This window comes from Perca flavescens, chromosome 6 (assembly GCF_004354835.1).
Source record: "Perca flavescens isolate YP-PL-M2 chromosome 6, PFLA_1.0, whole genome shotgun sequence".
NCBI classification, from domain to species: Eukaryota; Metazoa; Chordata; class Actinopteri; order Perciformes; family Percidae; genus Perca; species Perca flavescens.
Window position 1 is genome coordinate 39,939,357 of NC_041336.1, and position 26,434 is coordinate 39,965,790.

At 41.0% G+C, this 26,434-nt stretch overlaps 1 protein-coding gene across 1 annotated transcript; it reads right to left on the minus strand.

The window, feature by feature from the left end:
- On the minus strand, positions 1-26,434 carry ibtk (inhibitor of Bruton agammaglobulinemia tyrosine kinase). The gene is made up of 28 exons (XM_028580604.1): positions 26,070-26,434; positions 25,778-25,874; positions 24,790-24,914; positions 23,033-23,143; positions 19,898-20,068; positions 19,491-19,608; positions 18,924-19,104; positions 18,022-18,145; positions 17,509-17,686; positions 16,525-16,678; positions 15,338-15,722; positions 14,390-14,646; positions 14,213-14,299; positions 14,018-14,100; positions 13,712-13,749; positions 13,354-13,450; positions 13,131-13,232; positions 12,867-12,984; positions 12,117-12,177; positions 11,627-11,754; positions 11,214-11,326; positions 10,882-11,027; positions 10,521-10,636; positions 9,865-9,963; positions 9,443-9,598; positions 5,618-5,818; positions 1,738-1,870; positions 1-1,280 (listed from the first exon to the last, which is right to left on the minus strand). Exons 1-28 carry the CDS (start codon positions 26,391-26,393, stop codon positions 1,155-1,157), a joined length of 4,029 nt encoding a protein of 1,342 aa, XP_028436405.1. The 5' UTR covers positions 26,394-26,434; the 3' UTR covers positions 1-1,154.

Genomic DNA, 26,434 nt, shown 5'->3' on the forward strand with positions numbered 1-26,434 from the left:
TCATTGCACAGGTGAGACATTTTATTACATGCCATTTTCTAGTCACATCCTGATGTCTCCACACACAAATGGCATCTGAAGACAATATTACATGGTCAAGATCAGAAAGTAAGTACCTACCAAGCTTACATTAGCTTCAGCAGAAAAGCTGGAGGGTAAAACAACTAAATAATGCAGAGGAAAAAATATATTTTAGCGGCTGTATCTGTAGTCATTATTTGATAAAGGCACACCACCTTCCCTGAAGCACACTAGTGATAACTAGTGACTGCCAGCTCCACACAATCACCATTTACTATAACTGCAACAAATAATAATATATTTTAAACATGAAAAATGTATTTCAGTCATATTTAAAATACACATATTTACCGAGTCCAGCAAGATTACCATGTCAGTGCAAAACAGCTGAAGCAATCCATCAAAAATGATCAAAGTATCAAGAAGAAGAACGGACCATAAAAATAAACTAAACATAGTGCCTTGGTAAACAGCTCAAGTACAAATGATGCTCTGCCAAAGTTGATAATTGGCACTCTTACTTTCTCCATCACATTAAGCGATTCCACTGATTTAACACACACACACACACACACACACACACACACACACACACACACACACACACACACACACACACACACACACACACACACACACACACACACACACACACCTCAAGGTGACACAATTTGGACCCATTTTGTGGCTTGAACATCTCCATTTCTTTGGCAACTTAAACTTCACATATTCATTGGGGAGTTTTTTTTACTTTTCGTATCATTGGTTTGCCAAGTAAAATATAATCCCACTATAAGAAAACAAAAATCAAACAAGTAGGAGTAATCCCACAACCCAAAACGTCTCTACAGGAGCGCATAAAGTCAGAAAGAACACTCATTCCCTCTCACTCATACAAAACAAAATGTTGAGCAGCAATAAAATAAAACTTGAAGTAACACTGCAGAGACGAGCATACATTAGCATCAAACCCTTCCCACAGCGGGCTTGAGTCTGAGGTGCATCTCAACACGGACTGATAGATCACAGGATATTTCTTGGAAGCTGCAGCAGGGACGCAGCCAATAATACAGAGGGACAACTGCAGGGGATGTTCTCACTTTGACGGTATGTAGCGGCTGTGCTGCTAAACATCAGTGTTTGTTCCAGGTTGGGACTGCCATAGGACCTCTGGAAGACCTCTCCACCACTATCAGCTCATCGGGATTGTTGCGTGCTTTATAATGGAACAAAAGGTCTTGGATTGCCCGCTCTTCAATCTACAAGGACAGAAAAAGACAAGAAAAGGAGATGGAGCCGGGGATATTGTGGTCAGAAAAACCCACACTTTATTTGAGGGTAAAAGAGAAAACGCTGACACTGAGAGCTTAATGATAATAAGAGTGTTTTACGTAATGGCAAGCAGAAAGCTAGAGGGGGAATAAGTGTTTGTGAAGGCGTTGACAGAACGGGTAGTGAGGGTTGTCTAAAGACAAAACTGGAAAAGACCTCACTTCTAACCGGCACTGTAAAGAACGTGGTGTTTATTAGATACATGCCTGCCAGATAGGGATAGAAAGGAGATGCAAGCTGTGGCAATGCAACCATGAAACACCACCATTAGGTTTTCCACTTGGATGGTCCACACACAAGCTAGAACTTCAGTCACGCAAGGAGTGTGTACTGCATTTGTGGGTGAGTGTGGAAACACTTACGCACACAAACCAGACATGTTACCTGGATGAGCGCCAGCGGCTTCTCGCGGCTGCGTATCAGCGCGGCTTCCTGCTCCTTCTCCTCCTCCACGATGGAGGCAAAGGTCACAAGGGAGGAGAGGGGAGGGCTGCCCACTGCTCCTAGCACCCAGGGACTGAGGGGAGAGACGGGTGACACACACACAGAGAGAGAGCGAGAGAGAGAGAGAGAGAGAGAGAAAAAATGGGTATTAGTGCTGGTTGCTGTGATAGTGAAAGCCATAAGAGTAAGTGCATGGATAAAGGTTGAGTTGACCACTACTGACAAGCTCCTGTGAGTGAACGGCTGCCTGTCCACCTGGCTCTCCCAGACCTCTGCTATGACTGCATGATTCAAATACATCTCGATCATATAATACAGCCGGGATGACTTCACAATCACAGTACTGAGACAGCGCTTATTCATGTTTTACGTGATCTTTGCATGAGCACAGATGCAGGCAAGATTTTTGTCCTTGTCCTCAGTGACGCATTTCATACAGTGCAGTGGATCACAACATATTGTTGAGTAGATTAGAAAATGGCAGGACCAGTCTAAACTGGTTTCAAATTATTGCTTGAGACCAGAAACATTTAGCCTCTATTGGACAGTTCAGGTCTAAAGAACACAAGACCTCTTACGGGGTTCCACAGGGTCTGAATCCTGGTCCTGTTCTATTTCATCTCTACAAGCTTCCAGTCATATATAGGGCATATTAGTTACAAAAAAAAAAAAACATGTTTCCTATTATAATTATGCTGACGATTCTCAGATTTACACCCATTGCTTGCTTCTAATGACTTCCATCCCGTTGAAAAAGGGATTCAGTCCATTGACCAAAACGACACTGAAACTGGTGGGAGTGAACCAAAACTGTTCAAAGTTGCAACTGTCAATCAAAACTAAGACCTGAAACAAGTATTAAAGAGTCACAGAACTGAGGGGAACTGCAGACTTAAGCCGGTTACACACTGGCTGCATGGCGCGAGTGTGTCAGCTGCGTGGCGTGTCCGTTTATATATTTGGGCTCCCATGGTAACAGGTTAGAGCTTACACACTGCCTGCGTGACACACGCGTCTCAGGCGCAGCTCGAGCCGCGTGCCTGCTAGAAATAAAACCAACGCCTATTTTTCACGCGACATGCAAGCGTGTTGGAAGCGTTTCCAGACAAAATACAATAGGAAAAGATGTTTATAGGTCATTTAGACACAAATACAAAAAAAACAAAAATTGATTTTCTAATATTACACCTGTCAATACAGAAGGAAACATTCTGTAGCCTATTTTGCCATCAATACTGCAGACGTTGTCTTTGCTGTAACCAAATCAATATATATTTTTATGTTAAACATGGCTCGGGAAAGGGAAGTTTGGGGTCCCCTGCTGGAGCTGCTCCCCCCGCGACCCGACATCGGATAAGCGGACGAAGATGGATGGATGGATGGTTAAACATGGCAATTCATTTTATCAATGGGAAACATACATGTGTACAGACAAGGCTAGCAGCAGCACCGCTGGTGTGGAAAGACAAAAATCCACGCAGCCGCCACGCAACAGAAACGCCACGCTCACGCTACGCAGCCAGCGCGTAACCGTCTGCGTCTACGCCGGACCCTGCGCCGTCGATTCAACGCACAATTATAAAAAGGCCTTTAGGCTAGAATTCTCTGTGGATTCGTCTCAATGCCTTTCACATTTTACGTGAAATTAAATGGATCTAATTTAAGTCATTAGATCCATTGTTATTGTAAAAAATATTGATTTTAGCTGCTACAAAATAAGACACCCAATGTTAACTAATGTGGAAAAACTGATAGATGCCTTCATTACCAGTGAGCTGGGCTACTGAAATAGTCTGTGTCCTGGTTACCCCAAAACATTTGTGTACACCTAACAAAATCAGTTTGCAGAGTTAGAATTTAAGATCAGCAAAGCTTCTTTCTGTTACTGTAGGCCACACTCACTATAGGCGCAATCACCAGACAATCTAACATTTTCTAGTGCCTTCTAATGTTTGTTTACTGCTTTTTTTTGTCTTTATTTAAATTTTTACATCGGGATCATCTCTAACTTTGTATACAAGTTCATGTTTTTAATTCAATCTTTAAGTTATTTTCCATTTCCATTAAAAGCTTTGAAGCTACCTCTTATTACTTGTGTTATATAAATAAATTTGCCTTTTAAAAAAAAAAAAAAAAAAAAAAAAAAAAAAAGATTGCAGGAGACATTGTTTCCTCTCTGAATATTTCTATTTTCCGACTCCGAAAGTGCACAACCTGTCTTGCTTTTTCCTATTCTACAATGATCCTGGACATCTATTTGACATGACGTATGATGTAAAATATGACATGTCACATAAATGACATGTCTGATTTGTGTGTGCTTAAAGTGAGTTCTCATTTCATAGTTGCTATGTTAGGGTTGGAGACACACTGCATTAATAGTTTGTTATAAATGTGGCCAAAAACATTTTCTAATCGCTCACTTTGATGCATGTTAAATTTTTTTTGGAAAGTCTGTGTTTGTGTGTGCGCATGTTAACCTGGCCAAGAAAGACCTCTGGAAATTAATAGAAGACATAAGGAGAAGAAAAAAACAAAAAAGATTCTGACAAGAATATAAAAGGCATCTCTATTAATTCTGACTTGGGATATGGAAATATACGAGGTTGTTGCTGCTTCCTGAGCCTTGAACTTGTCTGTCTCTCTGCTCATTCAAATACCAAGAGGAACCTGAAACCTGCTCCCTGTTCTGTATGATCCATTGTGACAAGAGCGCTGCCCTTATCAACACTGATTAACATCACCGGCTTCACTAGAGTGACTCCCACACACAGATGTTTAATATCTAGAAGTCGGCTCTAAAGATTACCCAAGCTTCATGTTGCAAAGATACAGCAAAGGAAGTATGATATCCGATAAAAGAGACGCACTTGCAAAAACCTAGGAAGACGAAGATGGTCTAACACTCCCACAGTTGAATACATTTGTATCTCTCACACACAGTCCTACATCAGAGATACATGCAATAAAATAAAATTCAACTAGAAATGCATATTTACAGAATGGAGCTCATACTGCAGGAGTGTAAGTCAGTGTGAGTGTGTGTGTGTGTGTGGGGTGTTTGTCCAGCTGTCGGGGGATGTTGTAAAAGGTTAGGGTGACTCTGTCAACCCAGACAAACCGGCTGTACCGGGTCTGCTCTCACTCTTTCTAACTAGAGGAGATCCTGTCAGTCAGCACTTACATTCAACAAGTGTATATGTGTATGTATGTATGTGTATATGTGTATGTATGTATGTGTATATGTGTATATGTGTATGTATGTATGTGTATGTATGTATGTATATGTGTATGTGTATGTATATATATATATATATATATATATATTTTATTTTATTTTTTTTTTATTTTTCCCCTCTGCCTTCTATGGAGAATCAGTCGTAGATAAAGACTCAACGCTACTTCCCCATTTACTTCTTAATCTGAAAGCCAGTGTGTTTGTGTCAAATCAATTTTAAACTTCCAAGTGACCCAAAGATATGAGTAAAAAAAACTTTCTTTTCTCTTCCTTCTGATGAGAGATGAGAACATAATTAGAACGGATATAATTCAAGTATGTTAAATTAAGGCTTAGATTAGGTAGTGCAATAAGGTTAGTCAGTATTGAAGTACCAGGGAATGACTCTTAATGTGGTATTCTGTATCTTGTATATATTGTGTGTGTGGGCTGCTGATTTAAAAAACAAAACAAAAAAACAGCAGTTTTATGACGACACTACAACAGTGCCACCAAGTGGAAAACAGCAGTACAGAACAGAAGAAGTCAACCTAGTTTTGGCATGGACCTATCTCTTGTGCGTGTTTCTGTATAGACGCTCACCCAGTGGGTCGCTCTGGCTCACTGCTTTCGGCACATTTGAACGTGACCCTCCTGGTTGCAGAAGTAGAGGTGACAGGCGACACCTGGGCCCCTAGGGCCCTCTGGGCTCCTGTTTGTCCCATTCTGATCAGGCAGTTCTCCTCCTCTTCCAGCAGCGCTCGAAAGGAACATGAGGAGGGTGGGGACTGGACCACTGTTGCCCTGCAGATTGAAACAAATGAGCATGTATGACACACAAATTCATGATAAAAGTAAAAAGAGGGTTGCACTTTTTTTTTTTTAAATCACCATTTATCATCCAGACATACAGAATAAAAAATCCACAATATGGGTCAGGTAATGTCAAGTGGTGCATACTAGGGCTGGGAAATATCGAGTTGGTAGTGTTCCCTAACCCAAAAACAAAGAAATGGCAGAATCTGTGTCATTCCTTGCTTTACAACATATATAACATTGTCAGTATACCAGGATAACTATATATTCACTTAGATAGATGTGTTTTGAGAAGCAAACTATATCATTGCTTAGAGTGTGTGTGTTGAAACCCAAAAAAACAACAACATATATCTTGCTTATATATTAATCTGTTTTTGCTCATATATTAATCTGTCTTTTGCTTACATACTGCTCTGTTTTTGCATTTTATGACAGAAAGAGGTCTCATGTGTAGGAAAGCACCTAGACAGATAAGAAGAGCGCAGGCAGGAGCTGCAGCCTTGACGGGTGCATGCAGCTGTGTGTGTGTGTGTGTGTGTGTGTGCGCGTCTTGAAGGCACATGTGTGGCCATACACAGCACACGAGCTGTAGAATTCATGAAGTTCATTACTGTAACGTTATTTGTGAAGTGTTTCCTACATTACCTTACAAGGATAGGGAAGTACATATAGTACGTCCCTTTTGATAATTTTGGGAGGAGTAAAATGTTTTTTGTGTATAAATATGAGTGTTTTTGCAGAGTAGCAGCCCCTTCTTTTGGGCGCCCTTTGGAGCCCTTTTGGGTCCCTTTTTGGGTCCCTTTTGGGCTCCCTTCGGGCTCTTTTACCCGAACGCTTTACGTGGCATCGGGATGCCATGAAGCCTTCTCCATCTACCCTCGCACTTTCTGTTGCATTGGGAAAGATTCATTATGCCCCTCTCAGCTGTAGAGGGGTTCCCTTGCGCTCGCTGAGTGTAAGGGAGGAAAAGAAAAAAGACCATCTCTGAGAAGCGGCTTCCAATACCTCTTAAACAGAGGCCAAAAAGTGCTTTTCTCTCTTAGTTTGCCCAGACGCTCTTTTCGCTGCGTTTGGGGGAAGATTTATTTGCCCTCTTTGCCCTCTTTGTATATTATGTCCAGAAAATACACCAACCACTGTTTAATACAAAGCGAGTGGGGGGGGGAGCCAGCGCTTAGCTATCATTTTATTGGTCGCAGTTGATCCATCTAGCCAAATCTTCCTCTGTCTCCCAAGCAGGTGTAATTTAGAGTCATCATTAAGTAACAAAACAATCGGGTCAGTAGGGATTCAACATCCTATCACATCAGATATTATTGATTTGTTGTTTTATTCCAAAACTCATGCACCTGTTCACACTCCCAGACCACGTGTAGGAAAGTTCCAGGTTGTTCAGGTTGACAGAATGTTCAATAGGGAGTAGGAATGACTTTAGAGACGTATTTCTTCCAACAGACTGATCTCATAAAGTTGCGTATGTATGACACGCCAATTCATGCCATTTTGGCTTGTTATCAAGACGCATAATTGCTCTTTAGCATGTTTATCAACGCAGTTTAGACGCCATTGACCTACATTACGTGTGAATTTTTGCCGTAGCGAGTAGTATGAAAGGAAGTCCACGGATGGGCAAAACACAGGACTTTCACCCAGGAGAGCCGGCATCGCGTCTCGCGTGTGGTGTTTTTCAGCAGTTAGTTTTTTTAAGCCTTCCCCAATGTTTCCTTCCTAAACCCAACCATTTGTTTTCCTAAGCGTGTTTTTGTCATTTTTGGCGTAATTTGTATTACTAAAGCCTTTCCCAGTGTTCTTTTCCTAAACCCAACTTTCTTTTACTTATTTTTTTTACACGCGTGACGTTGTTCTCGCGATAGTACATCACGTTCTTGCGATAACACACAACGTAGCGACGCCACATGGTGTGTATATTTACATCCGCTGTATAAAGCGTAGACCTACACACGTGGATAGCTCAAAATGTGTACAGATAACACGCCATTTGGCTTTAGTAAAGTGCCGTGTATGTTTACGAAAAGTCACGATGCCATGTTGCTTCTGAGGCGTCCAATATGTCCTATGGCATATGTTGAAGTGGATCTGCTGGTGATTTGGGTTCTTGGAACAGTGGGAAATGTCCCTAACTGACTCCCAATTATTTGCGTTCCCCTCCGGGTTCAACTCTCGCTCCCATTTCTTTACTACTGGAGTTTTCCTACGGATACTTGCATCAGTTTAGCATAAATCCTGGACACTAATCCTCTCACAGGGAATCAACAAGCCATTTAATGATTGGGTGGGTCTCAAGACTGTTCCCCCATGGTACTCTATAACATTTTAGGGCTGATCTTAAGCGCAGATAGATGGTTGCACTTTTGTTGCTGCTGTGTTAGTAATTTATTTATTTATTTATTTATTGTTTTCCTTTCGAATTTGTCAAGCACCATATCCCTAAAAAAATGAGGTACTCTTAATGTAAAAAAAAGCATCTTCACCTGAATATACTTTCCAGATTTCAAATCTACAATGTTAAGTAGGTGAGTGGGCAGGGAGGATTTACTGTCAACAGAAACCATTATTTTGTAGCCAGAACTTACTTTTGTTTTCCTGCAGAGGGGATCATGTTTTCTAACTCTCTAGAGTTGATGTGCAGATTTTTCTACCCACAATGGCAGCGTCAGAACAAGCAATGACAGCTTTGGTACATGCAACATTTTGGCACCAATACAAACGTTATGTAGGGACTGAAGAATCCTGGCAGAGATCTGATCACTTCTGGAGGTGGTGCTGCAGATCAGATGACATTGATTGCAGCGTGTGCTCTAGGTCTACATTCTACAACATGTTTTAAGATGTGTTTTCCATTTGTGTGTGATGTCAAATAATGTTGACTTCAGATTAAGACTACAAATAGCTTCTAAATAAAAAAACACTGATTTCTTTTTGGCACATTCTGTTTGTCTATCTGCTTTGAACTTGTAGGACCGTCCTGTCAGTGTGTTCTCTCATGGTGAATACTTACAGTTTGTTTGGTGAACATGTTATGGTTATTTACACATCTAGCCAACAAAAAGCAACATTAGCATTCATTTGGAGTTGTGTCTGTGTCCACCAGATGAACATAAGTTTGGTTTCCATAATCTCATGAAGGAAATATCCGTTTCTTTAGCTGCTAAATGCTAATCCACTAGGTTCACCTGCTAGTCGCTAACTTTGTTTGGTGGTGGGCAGGTAGTATACAGTGGGTTTATCAGAAAACCGCTACCTGCTGTGCCAAAAACAACACTGGTGAGAGCTGTGAGAGGGGAAAAAACAGTTAAGTTGTGGGCCGTAAAGCAGAAACAATTAGCTGAAAGATGCTAAAACCCTCCGTAGAGCTGAGGGGAACTGCAGTTATGAGATAATTCTCTGTGGGTTTGTCATTCCAAGCGACCAAATCCACAAACACAAAGTCATTTCATCCGTTGTTAATACATAATTACTGATTGCAGTCGCAAACACAAACTGTCACATCAGTGACAGACTATAAACTCATCAACAGGAAGCAGGAAGTCATTTCTTCACAGTCGTGAGTAGTGGACAGTAAAGGTCTTCATATTTGGGCTTACTCACCAGGCCTTCCCACTGCTTTTGGATGGGGTGACTGTGGGGGTTGGTTTGGATGCAGTGGACTCCATACTGGCCTCTTTGTTGGCCATGGCCAACATCTTCCTCTGCTTCTGGGACAGTTTAGTGGGAACAGGGGAGTGCTTAATACTGGTGCTGACACTGCAGGCAGGAGGAAAAATATGTACTGTTAGCTGAAGTGAACAGTCAAGAAATAATCTTCACTCGTGTGGCAGTACCACTTTCCTTCAGACTGGGCAATAGGACAAAATTAAGCATCACATTTTATAGAAAAACAGTTCAACTGTACTTTTTATTGCAATTAGTCATTAATTGATCGCCATCACTGCCTCCATCAACTAGTCACTGTTAATTATTGTTTGTTAATAATGTCCTCAGTCAGAAAATATACAGCAGACGTCTCATACCTTCCAGGGCTTTTAGGAGTTGCTCCGAGGGTCTGCAGAGAGTTGGCCTCCATGTCCATGATGGTTCTCAGATCCAAGACTGGGGGTGGACGAGCAGCACTGCAGACAGTAATAACACAGTCACACATACTACAGATGGGGGTTGCAGTAGCTCGGTTGGACCAAGTTCGGAGTGTGAACTGGTAGCTGGAGAGGTGCCAGTTTGCCTCCTGGGCACTGCCGAGGTGCCTTTGAGAAGGCACCAAGCCCTCACCTGCTTTGGGCATCCTATGAGGCAGCCCCCTAACTCTAAAATCTCTCCATTCATAAATGCACATGTATTGTTTCAGTTTAGGCATGTGTGTATTTTGGCCTGTGTGTGTGTGTGTAGATATATAACAGAGTGAAAAAATTTAATTTCCCCTTGTGGGATTGATAAAGTACGCATTACAACATATAGCTCAAATTTCAATACTTATTTAGTGAGTAGGGATTAAAGCGCTTCCTCCTTTTTCCAAACCTCTTCCTCAAAGTCAAGTAGGAAGATTTAAGGTGAGTTGTTTAAGTCAGGGCGTCTTGTATCAAATCAAACCTCAAAACTGCTTTAAAAAAAACCACCAAGATTGTAAGAATAAAAGAAGAAGTTTTAAAATATAGCATAATCAGGGCTATCTTACCAGGGAAGGATCTTGGGGATGATTTGTGGAGCAGAGTTGGGGGGAGTTGGGAGATCCTTCAGGGAGGTCGGGGTACTGGGTGGGGTCTTTAGCCTCTGACTGAAAGCCTTCTCATCCTGCAGATGATGAACAACAATTTTATTATATTTACTTTCCATGTAATGAAGCCACTTTGCTTTTATTAATCAAACATGATTATAACAATGGCAAATGGATAACTATAAAAGTGTAAACACAAGTTTAAGTATTACTATTCGTTCATACTGCACCCACAGTGAGCGGCAAAATGACTAGCATCATCAGTTATATTAAGTTGGCAACAAAACAACTCATGGGATTGTTGTGGTGGTCAGACATTAACCTCGACTCTGTCGTGGAAGACAGGTGACTGCATGTCTCGGGGACTACCCACTCCCATGTAGCTGCCCTCGGAGTCGGATGTGAGCAGTTCTTGCAGTGACTCTGTTGAGTTAGCCCTGCCTGACTTTACCAGGCACGGGGAGACCACTGAGAGGAGAGAGAGTGCGTTATTACATTTTACCTAAAAACAACCAGCTGATACTTTAAAAGAAGTTGGTGTGGTGGAGAAAAAAGAAGAAAAAATGTTGTAGTTTGTCATGACGTAGAAGTGGTAAAAGTTTAATGAAAAACAATATATCCATCATGTGTGTTCGCGTATGTGTTTAAGTGTACCTGCAGCAGGGGGGCTTTGAATGATATCAGAGAGAGTGTAGCCTCCTGAGCTGTCAGAGCGTCGCCTTGGTTTCTTTTTAGCCTTCATCTTGGCCTTCTTTAACAGGATTTCCCTGGGGAGGGGGGGATAATGTGGTAAAATAATAATCAGATCTCTATTTGGGGCTCCACATTTACTGTAAGATCTTTAAAAGGGGATTGCAAGGACTTGTAGATAGCCTGGTTAGCTCCTGTTTCCCTTAACTTTAGTTCTATACATTAAGTAGTCACAACTGAATGTTTATTTTCTGGTCTGTACCGAGATGAAAAGAGCAATGTTGTTTTTTTTACTGGCGGATACAAAACTCTGCACCAAATAAGAACACCAACACAATAAGAGTCAATATGGATACAGAACATTTCTGTTTGTGTACCTGCAGGAGTGATCCAGTTCTGCTTCTGATTTGGGGCGAAACGCTGAGTCCAAATCCTCATCCTCATACACACTGAGGTCTGGGGCGCCAGGATATGGAGTGATAACCCTCTTCTGCATGGCTGGGATCTGAATACAAAAACAAAAAACCATTTATTATCACAACCTGAACACATTTACATTAAGGTATGAGAACCAAGACTGACTTGGCGCAATCAGTTCAATAAGCTGTACAAAGGAAAGAAAACTGCAATCAGTCATCATACATTTTACTATATGTATAACACACCACATTTTGCAACATACACACACGGGTTTGTGGCACTATCTTTGTGGGGACCTGTCATTGACATAATGCATTCCCTAGCCCTTTACCCTAACCTTAACCATCACAACTAAATGCCTAACCTTAACCCTTACCCTAACCTAATTCTATCCCTCATCCTAAAACTAAGTCTTAACCCTCAAACATCCCTTTAAAGTTGACTCACCATCCTCCTGTAGGCTGCAGAAAGCTCCACAAGCACTTCATCACTAAGAATATCCAGCGCCCTGAGGACAACACAAAAACAAAGGGACAGACAGTTACATACGGATGAGAAAAGAGTTTAGTTTACTCATGCTGCATATAGTATATCCAAATTTAGTCAAAAAACTTTACTGACTACATACTCAAGATAATCTTGTATGGACCAATGTATACTTTTGATGAACATTTTAATGAGATTAATTGTAGCACTGTTTAAATTGTTATAAAAAATAAAAATTTGGAAATACTCTTAACTAGAGTTGGGCATAGAGAACCGATTCCTACTTGGAATCGTTTCAAAAATTACGATTCCATCGGAATTGTTTCTTTATTGGAATCGTTTGGAGGAGTTGGTTTCAAATCTGATCATGGGTTCCAAATTTAACATGCGCAAGTTTTGGTTTCCGTAGCGGCCAGGCGCTGGTTGTGTTGCAGCCTTTATGGGACTTTATTTTACATTGAAAAAGCCCCGACAAACTGCAACCCACCTTTGAATCTAAATAAAACTTTCCTCTTATTTGTGAAATAAGCATGTGACCCGTTTCAACTCCACCACTCAAAGAATCGGAATCGAGAACAGATAAGAACCGGAATCAAAAGGAAGAATTGGAATTGGAATCAGAATCGTTAATATCCAAACGATGGCCAACCCTACTCTAATTAATAATTGAGCTTTCTAAGTCCATTTTAGGTTATTTCTTGTGATTCTCACTTTGACTCCAGCAGGGCAGCCATGTTGAGCACAATGAACTGGAGACAGGAGAGTTTAAGTTGCTCTGCGTTGTACATGGTGGCAAACTCCAGCAGCTCCGCACCATTCTTCAGAGTCACTGAGAAGAGCAAAGCAGCTTCATTCACAATTCACAGGAAATCATTTCAAAGACACAATTGTGTCTAGTAATATTTTCCATTTGAAAAATTGTGCTGCATTAACTTTGTTGTCACAAGAGGAAAAGACAAATGCAGCATAGCATACAGTTCTCGGTGATGACAACCTCGCACATCTCCTTCAGTCTGGTGATGAGCAGCTGGTCAGCCACAACCAATACGTTGCAGACAAACTCTACATTCAAAGACTCTGTTGAGCAAAGAAAGACTACAATCAGTGCCTTTTTAATGTTAATGCAAATTCACCAAAACATCATAAAAAAAACATTTTTTATTTGAGCTGTCAGTCAACATCAAACTTGAGAAGCTACCTTTGATGGTGGGACACTCGTCTGTGTAAATGTACTCGAGAATGGCCTGTAGAATCTCTGAGCTGGTAGGCATCTCCAGTGCAGTACAGGATGTGGCCTGAGGGGGCACAAGACAACATCATTATCAGTACCGGTGGTTATGTTCATGAAAGTGCATTGCAAGCATTAAATACCATGGAAACACTGGTTCTCATATATATATATATATATATATATATATATATATATATATATATATATATATATATATATATATATATATATATATATATATATATATATATATATATATATATATATATATATATATATATATATATATATATATATATATATATGAAATAAAAACATGGCATACCTCGATCCAGGGGTTTCCAAGCATACTACTGAAGTATTCTGCAGAAAAGATTTGAAAACATTTGAGACTCACGTTCTCTAACTCCGAAACATCAAACAGCAATCACATTTAAAGTTATGTCAACAGAGAGGAGGCTATTATTCAGAAAGGCCTAATCATATTTTTACTAGGGATTTTAAGACTCTACACCATGAGGCAAATGTGCTGTATGACATACAGATTTGTGATGTATTACAACCTGCATTCTCTTTTCAGTATGAATGAATGAAAATTGTTGTATTCGGTTCTTTGATGGGCTGACCTTACCTAGTCTTGCACAGAGGACACTTTTGTGACATGGAAACTCTTTCCCATCTTCAGATTTCAGAGTAACATCACAAAGATAGGAGCTGTACAGACACATGAAGACAGATATTTATCTACATTTTCATGTCAAATAAATTATTTCCCATCTAATCTATAGCTACAACTGTTATATATAATTAAATTTTATATACGCACCATTTTTTCTGGAAGAATTTGGGTTTGTTGCCAGTTTTCTTGTTTATAACATTGATCTTTCCATTTTCATATTTGACTCCGTCCAGTCTGTCAATATTTAAAGAAAGCATGATTAACAAGAAATGACACCACATCTGATTTTTGCCTCAGGGTTTTAGAGCACACTCGGTCTCTCACCGTGCAGACAGGCTTCCCAGGCCCAGCTTTTTTGCAACACCTTGTAAGGTTTTCACAGGGTTGGCCCCTCCCTCGTTGGCCCCGGCCTTGTCACCTCTGCCTCCTTTTCCCTTCTTGCCAGGCTTAGCAAACTTGCTCTTGGCCTTGTCACCGTCTCCTTTGGTTGCAGGGGGAAGGGAGTGGTACACCTCGAGGGCTGAACGGCCTCTCAGGCCCAAGTCCTGCAGGCTGCTGATAAGCCTCTCCTGCTCAGAGTCCTGACAATGGCAACAGAGACAGTGGAACATGGGATTCATGAAATAACCACAGTTGAGTCAGAGGCTAAAGCTCTTCCCAGCTAAAGCAAATGTTTTGTATAGACTCAAGCAATAGCAGGGTTTTCCCTTAGAGTGCAAAGGTGCAAATGACATCATATGCTAATTTGCATATCAATGATGTCATTGTGCAATTATTTGCATAAAGCTCAGTAGTGGTCAGTTGCAGCGAGGGAGGTAACACTGAAGCAAAACTTGGAGGTCACTAAAATAAGAATAGCTGGTCCACCTGAAAGGTCAGCCCACCTTAAGTTAGTTAGTCTGTGCTAAAGTTGTCGCTAGCTCCGTGGCTAACCTCATTCACTTTAACTAGCAGGTAGCAAGCAAGACACAGGAACTTGGTTTGGTTCTTGAGGAGTTGTAGCATTTTTCACCAACAGATAAACTGTACACAGACTGCACGGTTACGTTCACAGCTATAACCTTAATGCTAACTTCATAATCACAACGAAAACAACAAACGAAATCGTGACAACCCTATTATTAAAAGGCAAGGCAGCTTTATTTGTTAAGCAAATTTCAGCAGCAATGCAATTCAAAGTGCTTTATATTAAACACTTACAGTATGTCTAGTATATCCAGATTCTGTTGCACAGAATTGAAGTGAATAACACGTTTCCTTTCTTATCCTCACCTGGTTTTGTCCAGTCAAGGCCCCTGAGACTCTCGGCCGGGCCCCATGCACCAGCAGCTCACAGGAGTCTGTGTAGATGAAGTGCAGGGCGTATTCCAGCATGTCTGGTGGGATCTTCTCCAAAATGATTAAATCGCAGCCCACAGCATCTTCGCTCCTCCTCACTTCTCCATCAAGATCCTCATCAACCTTGCCATTCTCAGACATAAACTGCTTCCGGAAGAACTCGGACCTCATGGACAAGATGTACTTGTGGGCAGGGAAGGTGCGATCACCGGCCTGGAGGGTCACATCATGGATGCTGTCTGTTTCGTCCGCCTCATCCAGAAGGCGCCGGAAGTGTTGGGAGAAGGAGGATGGAAAAATGCTGGGAATCTCATACAAACTGGATTAAAGACACAGGGTGGACACTAATTAACAAAATCACTCAAATGATCAAAAATGACCATTTGGAACACAAACACAAACTAAATTTGTTTGTTTTTATATTTATTACATGTGTAGGTAGGTGTCTATGCATGTGCGTTTATGGATATGTATTTATGTATTGTGGTGGGTGATTTGGACCTTGAGTCTGTAATAAAGTTTGATGATGATGAGTATAATCTATGACAACTGAGTGATAATTGGACTGGAGCCAATACATCTTTAAAAAATAAATAGAGCACAGAATTTACCAAGAACAAGATTACAATGTCTCTCAGACCTAATGCAAATAATTTGTCAAGCGAACGGTAGTATAATAAAAGAAGGAGCAAGGAGCTTCCATGCTGTAACACTGGCTATAATAAAGCAGGGTATTTTAACAGCAGGAGGAGATCTAACAATAAAAACAATTAGACCCAACCAGATAAGATATATAGTCCACTATTTTACATCACCTTATGATCATTTCATTGATTTATTTCCTCCAGTTCAAGTATCACGCATGATTTTAACAACCCGTATTGTACAACCCAGATGTATTAATGTTTCTTGTTGGAGTCGTCTCGCGTCTGTCTGACAGAACAGATATGCTTACATATTTATCACTGCAGCAGTCTCCACTGGCTGCAAACAGCTTGAACTTCACACGTGTAACTGGTCCCAAAGTGTTTTTTAGGCTTCAAGTCTATTTTCTACAGACTTTAGAAAATAAGTACACTACCAAGCAAAGTATTTTCCAGGCTCCAAGGGAGATATCCTACCTTGTTTTGGGGTCGGACTGAAGCACTCCAAAATTTCGGCCTTTAGAGTCCATGGTGATGCTGACAGCTCTGTGGACATATGGGAGTTTCTCCAGGCGGATTCGCTCATACACTGTCCCCGCATCCGAATGGCCACAAACCTCCACACTGCCCTCTAAGATTACAAGAAACAGATTTAAAATCAACATACTCTTTTAAATCACTTCTTAAATCCTATTTTTAGAAACTTGCTTTAATGATTTACTTCAATGTTGTTTATCTTCTTGTATCCTTCTACACTTTTGTTTTAAAAGGTCCAATGTGTAGGAATTTCTCCTTGAAAAGAGAGATCATATATCGCAATCAACTCTCTCGCGCCACACAGTTCAAAGTAGGTATTACAGCTACAGTAGCCTTCATGTTTCAAAAAGCTGGTCTCTTGCTCTTTTCAATCTCCTTTTTCTATTTCTGGGCAAAGAAGAACAAGACTCCTGTTCCATGTTTCCTTCTTCAAACTTGCCGGGCCGGGAAGCTACGATACCCATTAGCAGCATTAGCAGCACCTGGGAGTTTATCATGTGACAGAGAAAATGTGAAAGGTGGAGCAGTATGTCCTGTATGTCCCTTACTGGCTAACGTATTTCAAGATGGAGCATGAATATGCAGCGTCTACCCCAGTTCATGCAAATGTAAAATTTCAAGCCACAAGGAATACTTTGAGTTGATGGTGGTGGTAAATATTCATGAAAAATTTGTGAACGGGTAATGCAGATTTTGATAATGAACAACTAAACACGTTACACACTGGACCTTTAACTCTAATAAACTTCAAATGTGTATCTTTAGGTCACTCCTTTTATTTATCAAAGCAGTTGGTACATTTCTAAATTGGCTATACAAATTTAAGGTTTCGTCCAATGAAAACTATTTAAATCAAACTGACAATTGCAAAACATTGGCCAACTTTATGATACTATCTATTTACCATGTCCCTAAATTCCTTACCTTTCCTCTCCCCGTACTTTTTATATTCTCCGGCCCACACGCCACTGAAGCCCTCCCCCTCCTTAGTCACAAACATCATGCCGTTCTTGCTGAGAGCTATGTCCGACATGAAAACCTGACGCCCATACGCCCACCGGCACTGTCTCACCGAGCTTCCAGAGGACCGCCAGCAGAACACCTGACAGAGAGAGAAATGGAGGGGGGTGAAGATTTAAGGAAAGTTTCAGAGACAAGTCTTAGTCACCATTTTCATCTATAGGACCCCATATAGGCTAGCTTGCTTTGGGATTGTATAACTGTCTATGATGCACCAAAGGTTAGATAACAATAGGGGAAATAAAAATAACAATGTTATACATTCAGCTTGAGTTTCTAAATGTTAGCGCAGTGAGAGAAGTAAGATTTAACTACACTTTTAATAATTGATTTAGGCCAAATAATTAAGTAATGCTTCTGTCCACAATGTGAACAGAGTGAAAAGCATTTCCTCTTATACTTTCTAAATGCACTTACCCTTCCAGCTTCATCTAATGCCAGGATGGCCACCTTTTCCCCTCCTCCCTCGTTCAGGAGCTGTGGAACCACACGGTGGTCCAGACTACCACCACTGACCAGAACCTTCCTGACGTTCAACTGCCTGAAAGAGACCAATCAAAATGAAGAATTAGAAAAACACAGAAACTAACAAAACAGTGTCACATTCAAAGTATTTGTATAATAGACGTTATCATTTACTGTAATTTGTCTATCTTTGGATCAAGATCTACATTTCTTGGTGGCAGACGCTTCAGTGTTATCGCGCTTTAACAGACGCAGCACTACAATTTCCAAATGAAACAAAAAGATAACAGTTTTTAGTTTAGTGGGTGATTTCTGATCAGCTGCCATTTAAATTAGGTCTGATTAGAATACTGGAGGTGATGCAGAACGAACAGCACCTCTGGTGACTTGAAAAGGTTGCACATATAAATCAGATCTATGAGCATTGAAGAATATAGAGTACAACCTTTCATTCTTTACAGTGATAGTATCTTTGCATTTTTCTGACAGATACTGGCACCCTTTTTTTACTTAGAAATGAATACTGTTTTAAACAAGACATTGCCCAATTCTTCTGCAATGGGATGCTGGATTTGGAGACAACCTGCTCAAAATCAATCAATGTAGAATGCGTTTTTAGTGATTTTGTGTAAGGCAATCTTCAGATTGTGGTATAATGAACCAGTTTGTTCCATGTATTGCTTTGATGACATTTGGAAAAAAATGATATAGAAAAAATACTAAATTGAGGTCATGCTGATTTTGTATGCTGTCCTTTAATGAAATGGAATGAAGCTTCCATTTCATTAAAAGACTTGTAACAGGCTTTTCTTATTTTTGCAGTTTAATAAGGGGTGGTTGAATGTCCTATTTACCTTGAAGCCATTTTCTTGCACTGGTAGTCAGCCAACAGGTAGACGTCCCCCTTCTCAGTCACAACCACTGTTGCTCCATCACTAGCTGCTGCCATAGCTATGGTGACATCCTTGTGGTATAGGGCCGATACCTGCCGGGGGGCTGTCACACACTTCTCTCCATTAGGATCAAGCAAGTAACCTGGAGATCAACACACAATGGAGTACAAAATATACATTACATTAACATATCAAGTTGCCCATATACAGTGTGTGTGTGTGTTTAATATGGGTTTTTACTTTAAAAAACAACAAATGCATTCATCCACCTCTGACACAATGGAGGGTCTTTCCTCCTTACCAAACCTCCAACAGAAGTAGATAAACATTTGTATCATTCTAACATTCCAACAAGATCATGCTTGCATGCTAAAAATGTTAGACTTTATCTTTATTCATTACCTTGACACCTAAGTGTGCCACAGGGTGTGGGTGAGATCTTCATCTGCTCAACATTCACTATCTTAAAAGCAGTGCCATTTTTGCTCATAACACTGGCTTTGCGGACATCTCAATGTTGAGGCTTACCCAGCTGGCCTCCATTGAGTCCCATTGTGTAGACAGCCTCCCTGGTCCACAGCACTGTGTGGAACCTCCCTGCTGCAACTCCAATCACTGTCCTGCCTTTCAGCGTCTTGGAGAACACCTACAAACACAACATACCACAGGGACATTCAAACTAGAGAATATAGAATTGAAGTGTTTCGAGACACAACATCAAAGATCATTATTAACATACTGGTTGTATAAAATACTAAATCACTCCCAAAAGGAAATTTATGTACTATGAAACCGAGCAGATTAAAGAAGTCCCAACACATTGTCATTTCATTCACCAAAATGACCAAATCTCATTTGGTATACAAACAATGCTCGTTACATGCACAGTAAAATGTCATCTGTCCTCTTCCATTATCATCCCTGCTAGCTCTTACCTGTTTAGGGACATAAGCTGAGGCAGGAGGAGGAGCCAGACCTAACTGGTGGAAGGTGTTGAGGCCAAAAGTGTACACGTAGCCTTCTTCTGTCAGCACCACTGTGTGGTCTTTAGCTGCTGCCACCTGGGAGCAGTGATGGGACATTAGACCCTCCACCATCCGGGGAACCTGCGCAGAGGAGTGAGATAGAGAAGATAATGAGCGAGATTAGAAAAAAAAACGAAAATAAAAACACAATGTACAAAAAGAAAAAACAGCCCAGAAGAACATCCTAAGCTCAATGTTCAGCATTCAATGATATCTATTTGAGATTGACCAGTAAAAGCTATTGAAGATTGACAGTTTCCTTTACATTAACTTGTGACAGTATCTTTAGCACTAGGGCAAATCCCTGTGTATAACAGTTATTTATAACTATTTGCCAGTGATTCTGTCACTCAAATGGCACTGTCACAGGAGGAGTCCCGCTGTTTTCTGCTGCAAGAGCTAATGTAAAAACAACAAGTCTGTTATAGTCTATATTTTTCTTATTGTCAACAAATCTCATAAAAAGACAAAAATGGACCCTGCCAACAAGTATTGTGTGTATACAAAGCCATCGACATGGGCACTGTAGTGTTTTGTGAATTTTCTTTTTTACACGTTTTACAAGTTATCAAATGTACACTGCAGAGAGGATACCAGTGCCTGCTCCACCATAACTGATTAAAAGATTTCCACACAATTTATCCCAGCCACCCCCCATGTGATGCATTAAAACAGTCAGTCTTGGGGAAACTTTTTAGACTTTAGGTTCCAAGAGGGAATACTCATTTCACTTTGACATTTTCATGCCAAAATAATCATTTTGTTTCCCCACAAAAATACACTCCATTGACACTTTATTGGTTACACCTAAACAATTATGCAATCTAATGCAATCCAGTACAACAGCTGTGCCACATACTCTACCTTTACGAAGCTTATAATAGAGACAGAGGGCATCGCGTCATACTCTGAAAGCCACGCCCACCAATAGGGGGACCACAACTCTCCGCTCTCCATTAACCTGCGTTAAGGTTCCTCCTCGTCAATTTCGTCTGCTACCAAACAACAGAAAAATGCGTATGTGTGGTGATATTAACTACCAACAGGATACCCATTACTACGTTTTTATAAGCCGCTGACCCTAAAACTAAGCTTTTACGAAGACAAAAGTGGAATCAGCAGCGAGAATGGGAAGATTGTGGGGTCCTGACACTAAGCTAACGATATGTCCGACGTTAGGTTTGCCGCAAGCATTTTGTTACCAAGTCAAATATCCAAATGTCAGTTATAGGCTAACTATATGTCTGTAAGTTAAGCTAACACATAATGTTGTATACAACCTTAGCTTATTGTCAAGATCCCACAGTCTCCCCATTCTTCCTGCGGATTCCTCACATCTGTATTCACTTTTGTCTTAATAAAAGCTCCGTTTTTCAAGTCGGCAACTAATAAAAACTTAAGTTATGTGTTCTTTGCATTGTTGGTAGTGAGTATCACCACACAGCAGCCTTTAGGCATTCATCGGTTGTTTGCTAGCAGACAAAATTGACTAGGAGGAACCTTTACACAATACAAGTCAATGGAGAGCGGAGAGTTGTTTTCCCCTCCAGTGGGGGCGCGGACTTAAATGCGCTCTGGCACATCTTCGAAATAATGCCAATGTCAACTGGCGGCCCGCAGGCCACATCCGGCCCGCCAAAGCTTTTAGTGTGGCCCGCAGAATAATCATGAATTCACAAAATGTAAAGAGGAAAAAATGTGTTCTGTTATTTATCATTTCAAGCATTTAGAGCAAAAACCCAGCCCCCTGTATTTGCATCTCTATTCACATGCCGGGATTGTACAGCGACCGAGCTCCACACAGAGCTGAGCCAAGATGTGTGTGCGTACACACACACACGTACACACACGTACACACACGTATACACACACGTACACACGCACACACGCACACACACACACACACACACACACACACACACACACACACACACACACACACACACACACACACACACACACACACACACACACACACACACACACACACACACACACACACACACACACACACACACACACACACACACACACAGCACCTGACTGGGAAGGATACAGGATGTTACCAACGGCCGCTGGGGCAGATGAACTCACGCTGTCTCTTTTCTGTAAATAGGCTACAATTAAACCTTTGTGAGTAAAAAGTCAATACTTATCAATGCACTCACCTGTGTAGACCGGCATAAACATGTAGAAAGCGACATATCAATCTGCTCAGTCCACTCTTGTCCACCGCGCTGTTTTACGCAAACACAGCTCGACTCTGCAAATAGCGAATTTTTACAAACAAGCTAAAACAAAAGCTGTCGGTTTGTAGTCTAACTGTTTATCTTAGTTTGCCGGGAATCTGGAAATTTGGACAAATTCTTGTAAACCTGACTGCTGGCTGAACAAACCAAACTCTCCGCTAGAGCGGACAATGTATGGAGTTATTATAGGACCAAAACAGATGCATCTGGCTATTTAATATGCACGCGAATGACGCGATCGTTATGTTCGAGTTCTTCATTCTTGATGATGATGATTGTATTATTTTACAACAGCATCTTTCACTGCAAGTGAGGCATACATGACCAGTGCATAGCCTGCTTATCTGTCCATTCATCATTAAAGCTGGGCTTTTCCACGTCAACTTTTCCCTTCAGCCTCTTTGACAGTGACATGTTTACCTGACAACAGCAGTTTCTTTCTGCAAGCATTTTCCACCAATCAAGACGCTGCATACTACAACAATGTTTCCATAATCAGACTTTAACCATCACTCCTCAGTGAACTGCCTCCTAGTCGGAGATCTTTTTCTAGTTAATGAGCCAGTTATCATTATGGAGTTTCCATGTTTTTTTAGGAGCTTGCTCACACTAATAAATGTAAAAAAAAAAAAATACAGCATTAATTCAGTAAGAAAGTGAAAATTTCAAACAAGAATAGGCGTTATAGGTATAAATTAATTTTATTTTTTTTATTTGAGCTTCCGGCCCCCAGAGAAAAATTCTGGCCCTTGAAAAAAAATGTAGTTGATGACCCCTGCCCTATAACAAGTCTCACCAGATAAGTTTGTTCATCTCCATGACCAAGTCGTCCTCCCAGGCCATGCCCACAGGTGAAGACCTGGCCTTTCTGAGACAGGAACACAGAGTGGAACTTACACAGGACCACCTAAAGGGACAAGAGGAGATTAAATATGGACATAATTGCAATTTTTCAGTTTTTGCTTATTAGTACTGGACATTATATTCTAAGGAAAAAACGGAGTCTGAAGTTTGTGCTAATTAAGGCTCTTGTCATTATGATTAGGACCTCAGTGGCTGCGTGCATCTTTTTCCATGTCCCTCAGCCAAGCCTTCTTGTAGTAATAGTAAAACACTATGCCAATAAAGGCCAGGACACAAGTGGAAAAGCAAACATCATTACTAATACATTGCTACCCTCAAGCTTTCAATAGAGCGCAGGAATGTTTCCCAAAGTATCACATTGACGTGGACATTCACACACATCAGTGTAGTTTATTTAATTAAAAACATGTCATTGTGGAATTAATATTTAACCTCTGGCACCTGCTGGGTTGGGCTAGGAAGACAAAGACTAAATACAGTGCCACTGGGTCATTGTGTGGTCATGAAATCAGATCCATCTGTCCCCTACTAGGTTATATGAAATGGCTCTGCATGACAAGTCCTGCAAACACGGGGTTTCTTCTGTGTCCACCAATAATACAGGTAATCATGTCTTCACAAATACACATCCCACATACAAATACTAGGTCTTAAGACTGGATTACAATGACACCATGTCTAACACAGTAATTACTTATTCTACTAGAACTTAGCATCTGGTGTGTACTTACATCAAAGGGGGCAGTTGCGATATTAATCACATTAAGAGTATCCACATGGCAAATGCATGAAATTGTAGCCAGCCTGGCACAGGCCGGCTCAACAAAGTCACAAATGAAGACTATACATGAGAAGACAAAGCAAATTAGTCCACGCCTGACACACCAACTATGCCCTCTGTTTGACTCAGTCCCACAACATTACCGATACTCCTGATAATGTACCATGGCTGTATAACCACTAACTTTATTTATTTATGAAACACAAAATGTAAAGCTCTCAAGCAAAACCAATATTTCTACATCTGTGGTTTGAGAAATTATGAGCCATGCTTGGAGGGAAAAGCATTTAACAAATGCTGCTTTACTCTGAAGAGAAGGTTGTGTTATACAGGACTCTGGGGACGGAGTGTTTTGCTGGTTTACCCAGGTGGTGTGCCTTATCTGGAGTACCCATGTGCATTGGCTTTTCTTAATGCAAAACATGTTGGCATAGAGTTGAAGCATACAGTACAGTAGTACAATCACATATCACACCTGTTTTTGACCAAATGCATCAATGTCTATATTGTGGCGATATTGTAGGGTTGACTATTGGTGCTTTAACAAAATATTAACACAATGAGAGTTTAGATAAATAATCATCAGTAATGTGGATACAAAGACTAAGAGGGTAAAGGCAAATAAACCGCTAGTAAGTCTGGTAAGTTCAGAAAATGACATCACTTTACTGTAATGCAGCCTTTAAAACCAGGAAAAGACAACACTTGTGTCATATCACGATATCCAAATCTAAGATGATATCTAGCCTCATATATCGATATATTGCCCAGCCCTACAGTACAGTAAGGGGCATTACTGGTGTGACGCATGCAAGTGGGGTTTTCAGGGAAGGGAAGCCCTATGCTGTAAGAAAACACATTCTTACTCCCTGGAGAGCTGGGACAACAGCAGTGTGTCATTAGCCTACCTGCTTGATGTAAACCCCCGTCCTGGCAAACACATCCACAAGCTCAGGGTGCTGTCGGCTCTCCTGATTACCATGCCCGAGACTGAAATTAGTATTGTTTCCCCATGTGTATACTTCAGTTGGGTCTGTAATGAGGAAGAAAAAAACATTACAAGGACAGTCACAGCACTGCCTCCACCTGAAGCTTGATTTAACCACTGGTCTTTTCTGCCACTAAAGAAAAGTGTGTGTATGTGTGTGTGTGTGTGTGTGTGTGTGTGTGTGTGTGTGTGCCTTACACCTTTCTCAACAACAAGGCAATTCAAAGTGATTCACATAAGACATAAAAGCAATAAGAAAAAAGAAACAAGGCAACATAAAAAGACATAGGCATTAAAAGTGTAAAATAAAATATAAGATAAAAATAAGCTAAAATAGAATGAAACAGACCAAACAGAATGATATCTTGTTCTTCCACAGTGGGTACTAGATCCTTTTCTATATAATGTGAAAATCACAAATCATAATGGCCAGAAAGACATGTGATGTAGCACAGGGAGTTAAATCCCATGCATGTACAAGTGTGAAATGCATCACTAAACAGAATGAGTCATCATCATGTTAATAAACCTGGTGACTCTCGACAAAAACAAAACTAGAGTCAACAGTTTCACCATCAATGTTGTACTGGTGTTAATGTGGCGTATGATGACCCTGATGAAGGCCACAAGCCCAAACATGTTGGTCTCACAATTAAGTTGTTCTTTATACTACAAGTGTTGCTGGAGATTCACACATTTTCCCTTCTTCATGCACCTTGGAAGTAGCTAAAGTTGTGACAGATATCCCAAGGTGTAAGGCAATGGGTTGCTTTTTATTCGACAGGTGTAAATCGACAGGTAAAGGGGGACCACATGCAGCAAAGGGCAGCGGGTATGAATCGAACCTGGGCCACTGCAGTAAGGACTCAGCCTTGAGTACATAGGGTGCCTCATCATCATTTTCTTACCGGTGTTTCTGAACACAACATGTGATGGTCTGTCCTTCATTGTAAGGTCCAGGACAGAGAGACCCTCCTTGTCGTGAGTGGAAAGTAGTCCTCCATGCTGAAACAAAGTCAAGAAACAAAAGATATTCAAAATTCAAGTCAACATCTTGAAATTAAGCAAAGAATAATCTTAATTTTTCCTTTTACGGCACATTACTTTCCACGTTGTTGCATTGTTTGACTTTGACTTTAAATGGGAACACCTTGAACATCTTGACAGCACGTTCTTTGGTGATCTGTGTTAAATATATACCTTGACCAGCGATATGAGACAGTGGATCTGTCCGTAGAAAGCGCTGCGATGCAGAGCGGTCCAGCTGGACTCCTTATCCTTCACCATCAGGTCAGCACTCTTACTCTCCAGCAGCCACTCCAGCAGGGTCTTCTTTCCCAGTGAGGATGCCAGGTGCAGGGCTGTGCGACCAAAGGCATCTCGCAAGGTGGCCGCATTGTGGCAGTGTGATGTCAAGAATGCCCGCAGCTGCCCCTCTGAGCCGCCCGTTAGTGCCGCTACCACCTCGTCTGCATGCTGCTGTGAGCGGCATTTGGGGGTGCAATCCAGCAGTGGCAAACTCATCCTGACCTCCGACAAACCCTCAGAGTACACCCCCCCCCCCT

What these genes read in the sequence shown, in the direction of transcription:
- ibtk (XM_028580604.1), bottom strand. Translation starts at nt 26,393, where the DNA reads ATGAGTTTGCCACTGCTGGATTGCACCCCCAAATGCCGCTCACAGCAG. An exon ending in ACTCAATGGAGGCCAGCTGG is followed by an intron (nt 19,105 to 19,490) that starts GTAAGCCTCAAC and finishes GTTGATCTCCAG; the next exon opens with GTTACTTGCTTGATCCTAAT. An exon ending in TTGGAAACCCCTGGATCGAG is followed by an intron (nt 13,451 to 13,711) that starts GTATGCCATGTT and finishes GTGCCCCCTCAG; the next exon opens with GCCACATCCTGTACTGCACT.